The 15,826-nt window shown below is 39.3% G+C and overlaps 1 protein-coding gene and 1 non-coding gene across 2 annotated transcripts; one reads left to right on the top strand and one right to left on the bottom strand.

Annotated features, from left to right (window-relative positions):
• The first annotated feature begins 5,841 nt into the window (after window positions 1–5,841).
• On the top strand, window positions 5,842–5,929 carry trnay-gua (transfer RNA tyrosine (anticodon GUA)). Its single transcript is given in 2 exon segments — window positions 5,842–5,878; window positions 5,894–5,929. It is a non-coding gene; the product is annotated as a tRNA-Tyr (tRNA).
• A 3,074-nt stretch (window positions 5,930–9,003) lies between these two features.
• On the bottom strand, window positions 9,004–15,247 carry hal (histidine ammonia-lyase). The gene is made up of 20 exons (XM_062420303.1): window positions 14,962–15,247; window positions 14,703–14,763; window positions 14,442–14,469; window positions 14,273–14,347; window positions 14,092–14,164; window positions 13,876–13,942; window positions 13,707–13,744; window positions 13,455–13,580; window positions 13,165–13,304; window positions 12,931–12,978; window positions 12,531–12,678; window positions 12,329–12,424; window positions 11,965–12,023; window positions 11,670–11,750; window positions 11,455–11,520; window positions 11,214–11,379; window positions 10,993–11,127; window positions 9,812–9,920; window positions 9,614–9,683; window positions 9,004–9,475 (listed from the first exon to the last, which is right to left on the bottom strand). The coding sequence occupies exons 1-20, from the start codon at window positions 15,206–15,208 to the stop codon at window positions 9,335–9,337; spliced, it is 1,974 nt and encodes a 657-aa protein (XP_062276287.1). The 5' UTR covers window positions 15,209–15,247; the 3' UTR covers window positions 9,004–9,334.
• Window positions 15,248–15,826: the final 579 nt, after the last annotated feature.

Here is a 15,826-nt window from a genome sequence, read left to right as displayed (position 1 = left end):
AACAGCCGCACTTCTACACTAAAATTCATTTTCCTGCTCTGTCTTTAAAAAAAAAGGAGTGCCTATATTCTCCAGAGCAAAGTGAGAAATTACTGTCAAAGATTTGTCAGCCTGTGGAGCTATTGTGATTCCTTGCTGTTTTTTTAACTGTGGTGTGCCACCTATTTCCTGACTTTGTCCTGTAGAATATAAACAAAATATATGTGACTCATTCAAAAGATGAAACAACTTCTTTGTTGCTGCATACCACAGGCAAAGACTCATGTATGAATGTATGTGGGAATACAGCAGAACAATGCTATGAATGTGAGGTCAGTCACTACAGCACAGTCAGAAGAGTTACTTGATGAAATACTCCTGCTCTAATATTTAATTACTTCCTTGCCTGCAATGGTTCCAGTGATGGACCTCCACAGCCAGTGGTGCTGCTGTGGCCTCGTCATCTAATGGCCTAATAAGATGATAGACGCGGGGCCGTTGGACCGCTGCTGGCCTGTTTTATTTCCAGACTGTAAAAGGATATGCCCCCCCCCCCCATGCTGCCATGTCACCTAGTACCTTCAGCTCACTGAACCGTCTCAGCCCTTGCAAGTAATCTGTCTACTCTCCTGTAAAAGCCAGACAAAAAGCCAGACATGCTTCAGGCAAGGAGGGTAGGTGCCTTGCCCACAGGCTAGGCATTAAACAGAATGCTCCATACGCCCTCTGTCACTGATTTCACTGCTTCCATTTTTATGATGTTTATCACTGCTATCTGTCTGCTTGTTCCTAGCCATAACATTGCCCTCATCCGCATTTCTTCAGATGGTTTTAGCTGTAATGACAAAAGAAAATAAACAGGCTCTGTGTTATGTAAATATTAGTCCTAAAATGCAACTCTTCCCATGATGTAATTCATTTGGCATGAATGCTGTTAGTTATTAATGTTACACAATGACAGTAGAAAGACTCTTGATACTGCTTCACACAGCGAAAGAAATCCTCTACCCCTCCTTGCAGACATTCCCCTTGTGGGCCCCCTCCATCCAGACACTTCTGGAAGTTTATACTCTATATTTTGCATCACCTTTTGACACAGTCTCTTACTGCACAGGAAGAGCTCAACAGATGACTGAGCACAAGCCTGAATTAACAGCAGGAGTGGACACAGCAACAGGGGAACTGTGGGAGTTTCACCTTCATAAAAGCCAGGCAGGCGGATGTGTCCCATTTTTATTTTTTTGTGTTATGGGATGGGAACGGAAGGCTCGCAGAGGGCCTCACATCTAAAGGTGTACCTGTGTCATGTCATCTGCCACATGGTGTGAATAAAAGCAGAAAAGCATACAGTGTCATTAACAGTGGGATTGACGCTTTGTAACATTGTGCTAACCACAGGTGTGAATTCTTCTTTTGTCTATCTTGGTAGGTGATAGCTGAAAAAGCAGACCAGTAGCCAAAGAGGTGGAAATGAAATCTGTTTCAGATCATTTTCACTGTATCCATGTTGAAGAGTATAATAAAACATTTTTTAGTATTGGGAAAAAAACAAATACAGTGTCCCTCTTTCATTTTATCTTTAATTCAATGAAGGTTTTTGTGTTTCTTTTTGCCTGCTCCTTCTTGCATCATCAAGTTTACATATCAGTTTTATGTTGTTTGACATTTTGTTCTTGTTTCTTAAGATCTGTGTCTTGATGTTGTATTATACCAAGATGTCATAAGTCATAAGTCATAATAACGTTGTAGTTTACATGTTGTGTTCCTAAAACTACCAAATTGCATAATAAGCCATTGGAGGTGAGAAGAAAGCTCCTTTCATCACCTAAAATTGATGACACTGCTGTGAAGGATACATGCAGTTTATCAGTACAAATATCTTTTTTTTTTTACTTGTTTGTTGTGATTTTTTTCAAACATGTCATTGATTGTACTGCGCCTCAGTCACAGCTCTATTGACATTCACTGGCATTCAGCTTGTGTCATTTTGTGTCAGAGCTAAATGTTAGAGTGAATTGATTTATTGTAGGCCAACTTCCAGTAGGGTGTGCTGCAAAGATTACTACTAAGTGTATACTTTGGCATTGGCGTGCAGTACGAAAATGGGACATGATGTGCTTGGCACAATGTCAGCATGTGATGAATAAGTGTTATGAGTTTTGTGGGGCTCATTAAATATGAAACATCCGTGTAGACAGCTCAAAAAAGCTATCTTTATTGGAAGACAAAAAAAGCCAAGGTTACATGTGATGGCCTGTGAGGATGTGACGGTCAGAGGGACCTTGGCAATGTCTTTTGTCTGTTCTAAGCTTTGACTTTGCTGAAAGAAAATAGCACCATTCATTGGATACTTTCAAAACTGCACCTTCTGTGCCATTACTGCTTTTAAACACACCTCAATGAAGAAAACAGATTGAGGATTACCATTATATTTGTGTTGAGAAGCTGTCTATTAGTATATGTGATTGATGGCAACATATCTTGGAGCTTCGCTCTTCAAACCTTTACGTTAGGCGGGTGAGTAGCTGTAGGGGAGAGGGGTTAAGCAGCTCCCCTCTGATACTCAGTTGAGGTGAGGGGCAGACAGGATGATAATCTGGGTAAAGGATGGAGAAAAGCTGGGGTTTGGAGTTTCTGTTATGAAAGGAATGTCTGCTGCCTTGCCGGCATGACCCTGCTTTAGTCTCCACGTCTATCCCATGTTGTTGTAATATACTGTTCGTAGGCTGACTACACATGTAACACACTGCTTTGCTGTCTGACAGGTCAGGACAAGATGAATACATCTTCATTCTGGATGAGTGGAGATATAAAGGGAGCTGCCTGACAGTACGTTATCATTACCAGACTTTAATAAAACTGACTGGAAGTAATTATTGTCGTCACTTTGCTGTTTGACAGACTCGTTGATTTAAACATTTCAGCAACTCTGTAGTGGACTCAAATTCTTTATTCGAGTAGCAGTGCCACTTTGTCAAAAATACTCAAAAAAATACATTCAAAATTGAATCCAAGCAAAGTACAGAACTCTTATTGGGAAAATATATGCAAACACAAGTAAAAGTACTCCTATTGCAGAATTTGTACTACTTTAGATCATCATAACTAAGCATAATATTGTATTTGCTGATCATATATTTTGCATGTAAAATCTAAATCTCCAATGTAATGAGTAACTTAAGTTCTGTAGCGGTGTGACAAAAAAACATGCTGAAATGTAGTGAAGTAGAGTAAGTAACACAAAGTAGAAATACTTTATACTTAAGTACTGTACTTTCTGCAAATGTATTTTCTGTCAAGCTGTGGTTTTGTGCAGCTTGAGGCTCTGCTGTCATGAGACATCTGTGTCTTTCCAGCAGAAACAGATGGAGAGAGTCAAATTCTTCTGTTAATGAAACCAACACCTTGTTAGACTGTGCTCTCCCTCTACTTGTGAAAGCACAGTGGGTTTAGTGAGCCTGGCTAAGGGTTAATTCTGCAGATGGCATATCCCGTGATTGGCGCTGGCATGTCAGTGTGTTTAGTTGTTAGAGGGCATTCAGAGAATCACAACAGCAATCACGTTACAAGCGAGCTGATATGTCAGTGTGATAAAAATGTAAGAGGATTGTGATACAGCACCTAAAAAAATAATCTGAATAACATTTTCTCTCTGTCACAGACAATTCTAAATTAGTATTGGTTTAAATTAGGTTTGAGCTTTGTATGCTGCACTTTGTTGTGTGTAGAAAGTGGAAAATGAACAGACTCACAAATGTGGGGGCAAATGGATTTTTACAGAAAGAAATTATATGTCTTGGCATAGATGTGTTGGCTTGACTTTTAAAATGCCTTAACATGAGGGAGTATTGCCACCTAGTGGTTAAATCTCGATAAGGTTTGAAAATATGGTGAGCGCATTCAAATTTACTTTATTTAGACTAAAATTGACTCTGTTAAAGGACGGTAATTTAAATTGTGGAAAAGGCATTACTTGTGAATAAGAGTTGTTGAGGTTTTAGTAAAAGTCAAAAGATGCAAGGACTTGTCCCCTATAGTTTGTTGTACTTGTGAATTTCCAACTGTTAAGCAACCCTCTCCCAGAGCAGCCTAGATTTGTCACATTATGAATTGTCTAATTATAAATAGGAGCATCAGGTCTAAAATAAACATGCTAAATCTTACCAACCATGATCTAAAACATCAATATGTCCACATATGCAATCCTGCAGAGATCTTTCACCGCCTGTTGTGGGATGTCTTCATTCTCATTGAAAATGAAGATAAAGTAATCCTGGCTGAGAGGAAATTTTACCATTCAGTGCAATTCTTTTGATGTACAACACCAAAGCTTGTACACAATAAATCATCCTACAGTAAAATGCAGTTTTCTTAAATTGCAGTCATTTAGACCCACAGCAGTTACCAGCAATGCAGGAACAACAACAAAGGATTTTCAGCTCTACAGAGATAAACCCTCCGCATACATAACAACAGTACTATTTCCTGTTGTTTAGGGAACTGAAAGAGATGGCAGTGGTGATAAGAAGATCTAAACTGCCCCATATTCAGTTGCTTAACCACTGTTCAAATGTGTTCAAGGTGTTAAACTGTTGCCTAATGGCTCATTCGTCCTCCAGAATCAACCCCCTGTAATCGCTGCTTTTAGGGGATCTTGGACTGATTGATTACGGTTATTTTTGTTGATTACATTTACAGTAACTCCCAAATGATGCTGTCTGGCAACAATAATGATGTAAGATGATAATCAGTGACACTTGAGTGACCTGGCATGGTCTGTATGTAATACTTTGTACTGGCCTCAGACATGGAGTGTTCACTTACCTCTTTTCTTGTTGTAGCTGGACGAGGTCTTTCTTTTTCAAATTAAGCAGCTTCTGTCCATTGCATCTCAGTTCTTAAAAAATACACGTTACAAAAGGCACACACACACACACACACACACACACACACACACACACACACACACACACACACACACACACACACACACACACACACACACACACACACACACACACACACACACACTTATAATCCAGTTGCAATCATGCACAGATATACACAGAGGAAGAAATGACCTACCAAAGAGCCAGTATTTGTTCACTGCAATAAAAAGGCCCCATTAAACTTAATAAGAACTTGAAGCTGTGATCAGAAGTGTAAGTTCGATCCCTGGCTTGGCAACACAGTGTTATTATACTGTGGGCGGCTTTTAGCTGTGAATATGCGCGTATTTTGTGCAATACTTTGCTGACCCATGTACAGAAGATAACATGTATTTATAAACAATGCCCCTGATTGCTATATTTCCTGACAATTCATCCAATGACACGGGCCAAACCACTTTGTAGCCTATCTCGTGGCCGTTTTCTTTTAATAATTTTATCTACAAGTAACTTCAGAGCATTATTCTTTTTTACAAAACATTTTTAAGTAGCCGATTTAGCCGCTCACTTTGGTGAACACGGACCTTAATACACCTGTTTGTGTTTGCACAGAGGTAGGTGTCATGTTGGTGCTTCACTCTGTCGTGGTGCCGTAGTTAGCGGACTATATGCTACTCTGCTATTTAGCAAAATTATATTTTCTTCCTCTTTCTCTTAGTTTTCGTAGCGAAAGCGGTGGCGCTGTTTGAGTGTTTAACTTACAGGTAACCTAATGTTAACTTCTGGTAGCTTTTAGGCTACTGACGCTTTGTTGGGCATCAGATGTGTAGCACGGGGCCGCACTTTCGTCATGAAGCTTTTAGCCACACATGCTTACGTTATCAAGGCTTTATCGCTAATTATTAGATATAAATCATAACATTGTGACATGTAACGTTTCAAATAGTGTATTGTCAGGAGTTTGCACAGCGTCCCTTCGATAGCTCAGTTGGTAGAGCGGAGGACTGTAGAGGCAATATGCTGAAATCCTTAGGTCGCTGGTTCGAATCCGGCTCGAAGGAGACACTTTTTTTATTTTTGATTTCGATACACACAAGTTTGTCGTTTGAAAACCAATCGTGTAACGTGACCCGTCTTTTAAAAGCAAAACTAGACTTACTACTCACGCCGCGTATTTTTTTAAACGTCAATCACATGGCGAGATCCAAATTTGATGAGACAATCAAATTTCGAGGACCAGTTTTGAATAGCGTTTCAGATTTCTTTTAGCTGTTCCATACTCAACACACTACCACCGCCATTTTTCGTCGTGTTCACGATTTTAAAAAGTCATGTCTAAATGAAGGTGAATTTGACTCTTATGAATGCCATCCACGTAAACACCGCCCCCTCTTGTAATCGTGAAATCTGCAGGGCCAACATAACATCTGTGGCATTTTCCAGTTCAATAAACTAAGCTACATAACTTTAACTAGCTGACTATTCCAGACCGGGGTAACCAGTTTTTTCAGGTGTACAGATCATTCTAGAGAATATGTAATTATCCCAGTTATAGGTATGTAACACATGCTGATGCACCAACTTACAATACCAACAATAAACCTTTATCCCTTGAGGTCTGCATACTTTGATTCAGTGCATTTTAGTGTTGAAGCACAGGAGCACAGGTGTGCTGATTGTGCAGTTGGTACAGGTGCATTAAGTATCATGAGTTTAATCACTGTTTGCACTTCAGCTGAGGAGGTTATGTTTGTCCTTTGCTGAGTGAGTAGTTTGCTCCATTTTATTTGATATTTCAAGTCATGTTTACTTTGTAAAGTTTGCACATCTAATCCCAATGGTTAATTCTGTCATTGTTATGATCTATCAAAGTATGTATGGGACCTATGGATGATGTGATTAAGAGTTGTTTATTTATTTATGTATTCATAGAATTTAATTTGGGCCTTTACTTAAAATTGTAGAAATGAAACCACTCAACTACACTTTACTCAGACCGAAGAAAAAGAGAACAACTACTTTAAAATGGATACTGTGTATTTCTTATTCTCCTGTACTCATTAAGTCAAGTGCAGTGCATGCCTATAAAACAGTTACATTATTTAATGTTTATTTTTGCAGGTATAGGCTGCAAAATGTAAATGCAACAGCCTATTGTTTTGCCATTGTGTCATATCACAAAGTGTTGATCCCTTTAAGTTGTGCATTATGACTATATTATTTTAGAAAAGGTCTCATAAAAGACACATAAGGCTAATGTTGCAAAAGTTACTTTCAAAATTAACATAAACCAGCACCGCAGCACCTGTCGTAGGCTAACTGCATATTAAATTGTAATATGCATGGATTGTATATGACCATTGAATGATTATAATATCATTTATTGGATTTACTCATTAAAAAGTAGTTTTCATCATTACAATGTTTGTCCATTCTGCCACCAAAGACCTTACACGCGATTACTGAATGGATATAAAATAATCAGCTAATGAAAACAAATAACATTCAGGGCAAAGTAAAGTACATGTTTCTTGTACCAGTCGAGAGTTGCAGCACTGCTTATACCTGTAACAGACATTCCTCTCTGTTTAATCAGGAAGTACTGAACTTTAGCCTGTTGGTGTGCATTTTTGTGGTGTGTATAGGAACTTATATTTGCTTTTCATCACGTTTGCCTTTCATTCATTCATACATGTTTGTTTAAGTCACACACTACTGCAGAAACCTAAATTTAGCAGCTGTTTAGTAGATTGTTTTTGAGAAAGGCCTGAAATGGCAACACAAATTGACATGTTTTGATGATCCGAACAGATTCAGTCGGGGTGAGCACAAAGCTACAGTATCTTTTTTTTTTTTTTTGTGACGTTGAATCATTCATGTGAACAATAGATTTCTGCCCCACATGTTACTATCTGTCGAGTTGTTTGTGTAACCTTTTGAGTTCATTGACTAAAGCTGCCTTTCCAGGTCTGTGACATACCACTTCCTCAGGTGTTTATTCAGAGCACCTCAAGGTGGCAGAGCAGCATCCAAACCTGGACAGGTAGGTGCTATTTAACTTGAGTAAGAAGTTTCAAGACTCACACCCACAGAGCAATAGCAATGTGACTTTAGACTTAAAGGCACATTCCTCCCTGTTTACACTGAGTGTTATTGTATTGCAGATATTGGACTGACAAAGAAATGGCTTTTGGACTGAAACACTCCACATACAACACTGATACTGAAACTTATCATAATTTACACACTAGATGGTTTAGTTACAGACACCATCAGGAGGTTCATATCAAATCAGTTGCTTTGATTAAACCTGCTGGCATAAAACAGCTCACCTACTTTAAATAAATATCAGATAATGTACTGTACCTTCACCTTCCTATTGTTTTAATGATAACCCTTAAGAGAGTGGTGATTAGAGCTGCAATGATTAGTCAATCACTTGCCAAAAAAGCAATCAACATTTTGATAATCAGTTCATTGTCTTGAGGCATTTTTTCAGGGGAAAAAAAAGATTATCTGACCCCATCTGATTCTTTTTTTCTTTTTTGGTCTCTTAGTCTTTTTTGATAAGACAAGATAAACTTTTATTGATCCCACAGTGGGGAAAATTCACCGCTACAGCAGCTAAAAAAATAGAGATATGAGAAAAACAATTAAAAAAAACATGTATACAACAACAATAAAATTAAAAACTAAAAAAGGACCTTAAAGTGCAATTATAGTGCAGCATTGTACAGTCTGACTGCAGTGGGAATGAAGGACCCGCAGAAGCGCTCCTTCTTACACTTTGGGTGTATGAGAAAAAACTGACATATTAATTGATAAAAAATAATTGTTAGTTGCAGCTCTAGTGGTGATGTTTAAAGTGATACTGGAAGAGCACTTTTAAATTTCGTTGTACTGGTGACAATGACAATAAAGATCTATCTATCTGTCTATCTGTCTATCTAAAATCATTTCACTACTGCTATAACAACTACTATTAACTACACTACCAGTACCTAAAATTAATCAAATAATAATAAACAAATGTACCAGAAATAAGTCAGTGTGAAGCCATAACTGTCCTAAACAGACAGAAATAGAAACATGAAGCTAGTGAATCAAACACAGGCTTACATCACCAATTAAAGAATGCAGCTTTAAAACATTTTATTGTTTAAGTTGTACAGATGACAGTTATTCAATAGTTCATAAATTACTCAAGAGAAATCTACATATAATCATAATGTTTGTGTTATGTCATTAAAAAGATTTGATAGATAGGTTGGTGCAGTGGCTGAGGTAGTCATGAAGAAATAAAACCTTTATTAGACACATTTTAAAGCGACGACAAAAGTGTTGATAAATACAACTCACACAGCGATGTTTGGTTGGTCATTAAAATCCTTTAAGGTGTAAATAAATGATGGTTGTTTTGCTTTAGTTTTTTCATTTTAGTTGTTAATTAATTTTCACTTCAATTCTCAGTTCATAGACTCATGACGAAGGCGCTTCCTCGGTGATGCTGGAGGGTCCAGAGAGAAGGCGGTAGGAGAGCCGGGGCGTGACTCGGGGATGTACTCTGTCTGATACTTGTCTATGTAAGGTTTGGCCACATGCCACACCTGAAAATACACACACATCATTCAGAAATCACCATTTCTCTTCAGTTTGCACCCCAATGCAGCTTCTATGTACACTGGACACATTTTGCAGTAACAAGAATTAAAATAGCTTCCTTCATCACAACAGTTGGCACTTGCCTTCTGGTCAAGCAGGAGACGATGTGCAGCCTCGATGTCTGGAGACATGAATCTGTCTTTAATCCACGGTCTGTTAAAGGCAGAATAAGAGAGGGACTGAGATAGACAGAAGTGGACCAGTGGCTAAATATTAACTATTCTGTACATCATTTCATTGGACTGGAAGCTGTGTACTATGGCCACATCTGTTTGACTTACTTGACCACACTGCGCACAAGGTCATAGACCTTCTCCAGCGGAGTGGTGGTACGGAGTGGGCGGAGGAACTCGATACCCTGACAGGCTGCCAACAGCTCTATCGCCAGAACTGATCAATGACAAATAACATCAGATGGTGAACATGTAAAATATTATGAACTAATGTTTGTTTGCAAAAAGATATTTAAAAAAAATCTTATTTAAGTGGATCTTCTTTTTGGTGATAATTACTTGAGTAACCAAATTATAACATTGACGAAACATCTGATGTCACTCCTGTTATATTACATGACAGCCCTGTGTTTGCAGTAAAGTCACAATGCTGCATATTGGACACAATAGAATAGACCGTAATACATATGGGACTGGACAAAATATCAGACATGACATCAAATATGAAACCCTAACTCACAAACAGAGCATCAGAAAAAAGTCAGCACTCTTTTGATTTTTTTGGTTAGTTCAAACTGTGTGTTCCTCCACTTCTTTGAGTAGGATGTAGATATTGTGAAGATGCTCAACCTCATCATTGGGTTATTTAACTGCTCCTGAATTAATTTTGCATGAATGCATATGGATATAGACTTTACCTAAGATTATTTCTCATCATTCAAACAAAAGTAGGAATTATTTAGTTTTTTTTTTTTTTACATATTTGTCTTTTCTTGTACACATTTCCATGAAAATCCATTTTACCACAGAGATGTTGATTTTACGTTTTAGTTTAGTAGTAAACATCTATCTTCATGTGGCCGTGTAAATGTTTGCTGTTTCAGTATGATCCATGGTTGTCTGGTGTACGCTGACATGGCTTTAAACACTGCTACCTTTGCACTTCTTGGCAGCAGAAGCACCAGGAAGCCCCTTTGAACTGGGGGCAGTTGCATCAGTGTTGCTTTTGAAGGGCATTTGAAAATCAATGATTATCTGAACTGTTTTTCAGTGTTAATAAGCATTGCATTACATATGATGCTTCAACAATGTTGTCCTTTTGACTTATATGGTGTATTACTATACCTACATTAGAAAACCATAGGTGATAAAATTGTATTTTTTTCAATGCAATCACTTCACCCCTGTGATTAGCATTTTGATGCCGACATTTGTGTCTCACAATTTGTGTTATAGAAACATTTAAATGAATAATAGCAGTAATCCAGTTATGGCATGTATTGCCTTACCTTGCTCCACATGTTCGACAACTCTCAGGGCCTTCCTAGCAGCCCAGCCCCCCATGGACACATGGTCCTCTGTGGCAGCACTGGTGGACAAGGAGTCCACAGAGGATGGATGACACAAAACTTTGTTCTCTGAAACTAAACAAAGTTTTAAAACGAGAAAGAGTCAATGTTTATGCTGTATGTAATGTAATGTTAAAAATGAAATATAAATTCATACCAACCCAAGGCAGCAGCAGAACAGTGAGCAATCATGAAGCCTGAATTGAGTCCTCCCTCATTGACGAGGAAGGCTGGCAGCTCACTCAGAGATGGGTTACACAATCGCTCGATCCTCCTTTCACTGATAGAGGCCAGCTCATGGACTGCGATGGCTAAAAAGTCCAGAGCCTATGAGGAAGAACATAACAATGAAACAGAGGGGAACAGAATCTACAACAAATACCAAAAAGGTGTTGTACATACCTTAGCTGGGTATTCTCCATGGAAATTCCCACCTGAAATAGTCTCGCCCCTTTCTGCAAACACCATCTTGTATGTCCGTTAAGAAAAATGTATCACTGAGATTAAACAAAAAACAATACAATTTGTGGCAGAACCTAGTACTCATGGTTGGAAAATGGCATAGCTGGATTTACATGACAGACTAATCCTCTAGTCTGCAAATTAATGAAGGATACAGGGTTGTCAGTGGCACTGTTGATTTCTGTATTGATGATGCTTTGGACAAATTTTATGGTGTCATTAGCGATTCCGTGAACCTGTGTGCAAAGAGAGAATAAAAAACACTCAAACAGCTGAACAATACTTGAACATAGTCTCCAATTCCAGCTCATATGGGACCCTTCACACGAGCATCAACCTTTTCCAAATTTGGGAGTCTGCAGTAAACAGGTGCACAGACTTTAAAGCCTTGAGAGGCAAACTAGTGATTTTGGGATATATATAAACAAACCTGACTTCACTTGAGGTTACCTGAGGACAGCACCGCATGGTGTAGGCATCCTGGACTCTGTCACAGAACCGGTGGCTCTCTGGAAAAAAACACATTATATTACTAAAAGCTATACTTTATTAATGCCTGCAGGGGGAAATATCCTCTGCATTTGACCCATCACTACTTTTTATGAGCTGCAGAGCGGCAATGAAGTGATCCAGCTATGAAGGCAGTGATGGTAGAAATATTCTTAATACATGATTTTGCATATAAACTCCACATGGTCTGATTGGTTTAAATACAATAATACTGAACACAAGATGTGACGTGTATAACAGTTATTCCACAATTATTTAATGCTTTATAACTTCTCTGTTTTAGAATATGGGTGTACCCTCAGACCTGCAATCTCGGATGGATGGTGATCAGAGTCCAGCAGCGAGCGGAAGCGTAGAGCCACCTCTATCTGTCCTGGGTGGGGCCGCAATGCATGAATGTCTACATAGGAGGAAAAAGGAAGGATGAAACACATCTTAGAGAATATTGGGAGTTGAAGGTAAATTATCCCATCTAGTTTTGGGATTTTTTCATCATTTCAGCTCACCACTGTCAAAAGCCTTGGTGGTTCCCTTCAGCACTTCCAGGGTGAGAGCTGCAATGATGTCTGCCTGTTGGGCGATCGCCTGGGCTCGCTCCACGGCCTCCGCCCCCAAAGAGGTGATCATCTGGGTCCCATTGATCAAAGCAAGGCCCTGTGAGAGGAAAAAATAGTGATTTGGCTTGTTTTTTCTAGCTTCAGAATCTGATTGGAGAATGCCAAGTGAGTTAATAAGTGCATGAAACAGCTATGATGTGTTAATTTGATAGTTTATGGTGCAAATGCCACCAATATGTTGTCCTGTACTTGGGAACGATGACGGAACAGGTTCCCGATGAATGCTGGGTTGATATTTTTAGTGCAAGCAAATCAAATATAAAAGAGCATGGTCTGTTTTAAACATTACCTCTTTAGGCCTTAGTGATACTGGCTTGAGTCCATGGGCCTCCAGGACCTAGCCAGAGATGAAAGGAGAAAAAACATGTAAAAGGTCAAGGGTCATCAAAAAGCAAACATGTTTTCCTATTAGACATTGCAACCTTTCACCACAAGCAAAAAGAACAATTCCTGTAGCATTTAGGAAGTAGTTATTGTTGTACAGCCAGGAAAAGTCATGACAGCTCTGTCTGTAAGCTCTTACATATTTGGCATCGGCCCATCCGCTCTTGGGAGACCACATTTTACCCTCTCCCATCAGCCCCAGGGCCAGGTGAGAGAGGGGTGCCAGGTCTCCACTAGCACCCACTGTTCCCTTCTCTGGCACAAAGGACAGACAGGAAGCTGCAGGGGCAAAGTAAGTTAGCGATTAAGATTAGTCATTTGATAGTCTGCTTCCCCAATACTGAACTGAACTATAGTGAACTGCAGCAGATAGCCCAGGTCAGCTAAAGTAAAGTGAGGTGTGGTGTAGTGTGTCCAGCTGGGGCTCACCGTTGAAAGCCTGGATCATGGAATGAAGGGTCTCCAGAGAAATTCCACTATGTCCTTTGGCCAGAACATTGATCCTCAGAGCGAGCAGCATGCGGGTCCTCTCTGGGCTTAGCGGGTTTCCCACACCTGCACATCGCATCACAATGTCAGTGATACAGGCATGAACACAGAAAAACCTAAAACACCTTGTCAGTAACACCTAATATAGCCTATGTGATACTTTAAAATCTAGACTGAAATATCTTTTATTACCTGCTGAGTGTGAACGCACCAAGTTCTCCTGTAGCTCCCTGTGGAACAAAAAGTGCCAAAAAGTGTCTATCAGCACATTAAAAAGTGTTCACACTGAACTTTGAGATTTTTGAGATTTGAGATCTAAAGCTGACAAGAAAGAAAATGGACAGTAGAATATTGTCTTTACTTGAGTTTGTGGACAGGAATGACAGTTCGGGCAAACTTTCCAAAACCTGTTGTGATTCCATAGACAACTAAAGGAAGAAGGAGAGAGAAAGAGAGCTGAATGCATGATGTAATTCATTTTAATTTACTGTAGTTTCACAGTACTGGTTAACATTAAGATTTTTGCATTTTATATCTTTGTAGACAATCATGTTATCTATTTTTGAATCATCTTAACCTTTGTTCTCTTTGACTATGGTGTCCAAAAGCTCTCTGGATTTCACAACTCCCCTTTCTGCCTCCGGAGTCAGCTGAAAATATTGGTAGACAGAAAGATAACGTTAAGACAAATATTACCGTTAAGACAAATATTACCACAGGAGAGCCATGACAACAAATAACAGTGTGTTGATCATTACCTTTATCTTGTAGAGTCCTCTGCCTAAGTTAACCAGATCTGTCGATGTCAGGCTGTTGCCATCCAGTCCAATATACTGCACACCAAAATACATGTTACATAATACCAGTCAATATAAAACACATGCAATCTTCAAATTTAAACAGAAAATTGTTAAAATATACACTTACTTCACCAGGTTCTTTGTATGCTGCTGTGCTATTTTGCATAATTTAATTAAGGATAAGAATATTTAGTAAACATTCAGTGTTGCCAGTTTTACTGAGATTATAAAACCCCAAAAATGTCTCGTTGGGTTTTATAAACAACAAAAATTCTTATTTAGCCTTTAAGAAGTAATTGTAGTTATTTGAACAAACTAAAGAAGTCTGACTTAATAACATCAAAAGTTGTCACTGTCTGTTTTGCACCAATAACACGTTTAAGGATACAGATGAGAAACGCCAGGCTGACACGGTATGAAGTCAGGAGACATGGTATCTCCTTCAATAGCTGTAAGTAGAATATAACAAAACACATTGAACACATTTTCTCTAATAATGTAAATTCATTTGATGCCTGCTGTGGTTGGAACATGACTCCTCATGCACCAATACGCACAAATTACGCACAGCTAGTGGCGCAATATCTCCACTGTCTCCCAAATCTGATATACAAATATATTTTATATTTGCATGTATTCAATCATACCAAGCTCGACAAAGTCATTGTCTTCGAGTACATCATCAATGGTGTCATCTGCGTCCAACAAACCCGAACCCTGGCACCTGCGCACAACAAAACGAGCGTCCTTCACAGCCGTGATGCCGCCGTTGTCTGGTTTGTTCTTCACGTAACGTTTGACCGCCTCTAGTCCGAGCCATCTTATAGTGTTGGTGGTATCTCGGCAGGGCACTGCCAACCACTCATCTCGGATGTGGACAGTAAAACGAGGCATTGCGCTTATGCAGGACTGTGTTGCACTGAGCGCTGCTCGCCTCTCTCCAAGGTACCACCTTCAGTCGCCGGTAGTTCCGCCACCAATCAGGCGCAGCGCTCGGGGGCCACGCCTCACCGGTGTTACACCTCGGACTACTGACCCCCTAAATCCAAACGTGATGAGTGAAGTCTGTTGTACTTTGACTGCAGTTTATTTTACACAAGCAGGCAGGTTGCCTATATTTACTGATCGTGTAATAAACCAATCATTGTTTTAACAGCAACAAAGTCAGTCAGGTAGCTGCTTGTTACCATGGTAATGATGAATTGTAGTTACAACCTGACTTAATAAAAATGTCAATATTTTTCAAGAGTGGAGAGAGGAAGTTTATCATTTAGTAGTGATGCTTTCACCTGCGGTCAGACATTTCAAGTGCAAGTAAATATGCAACCTAGTAAGAAAAGCGTGTGTGTGTCACTTCCGCCACACTCAGTCAACTCCCTGACCTAGACAAGTTCTGAAATACACTTTGTGGGTGTTTTACGTCAGATCTCTGATGTAACATCGCCTCTGGCCTACTGAGAGTCTGTACTAACCCTAACCTTAACAAATTGACCAACTGAGGAACAAAAAAGT

This window comes from Scomber scombrus, chromosome 6 (genome assembly GCF_963691925.1).
Source record: "Scomber scombrus chromosome 6, fScoSco1.1, whole genome shotgun sequence".
Lineage (NCBI taxonomy): Eukaryota > Metazoa > Chordata > Actinopteri > Scombriformes > Scombridae > Scomber > Scomber scombrus.
The sequence above is the reverse complement of the archived record's forward strand: the minus strand, read 5'-3'. Positions and strand labels throughout refer to the sequence as shown.

Coding starts and splice junctions, on each gene's coding strand:
- hal (XM_062420303.1), bottom strand. CDS start 15,208: ATGCCTCGTTTTACTGTCCACATCCGAGATGAGTGGTTGGCAGTGCCC. Junction 13,745..13,875: donor ATTCCTGTCCACAAACTCAA/GTAAAGACAATA, acceptor TTTGTTCCACAG/GGAGCTACAGGAGAACTTGG. Junction 12,024..12,328: donor CCATCCATCCGAGATTGCAG/GTCTGAGGGTAC, acceptor GTTTTTTTCCAG/AGAGCCACCGGTTCTGTGAC.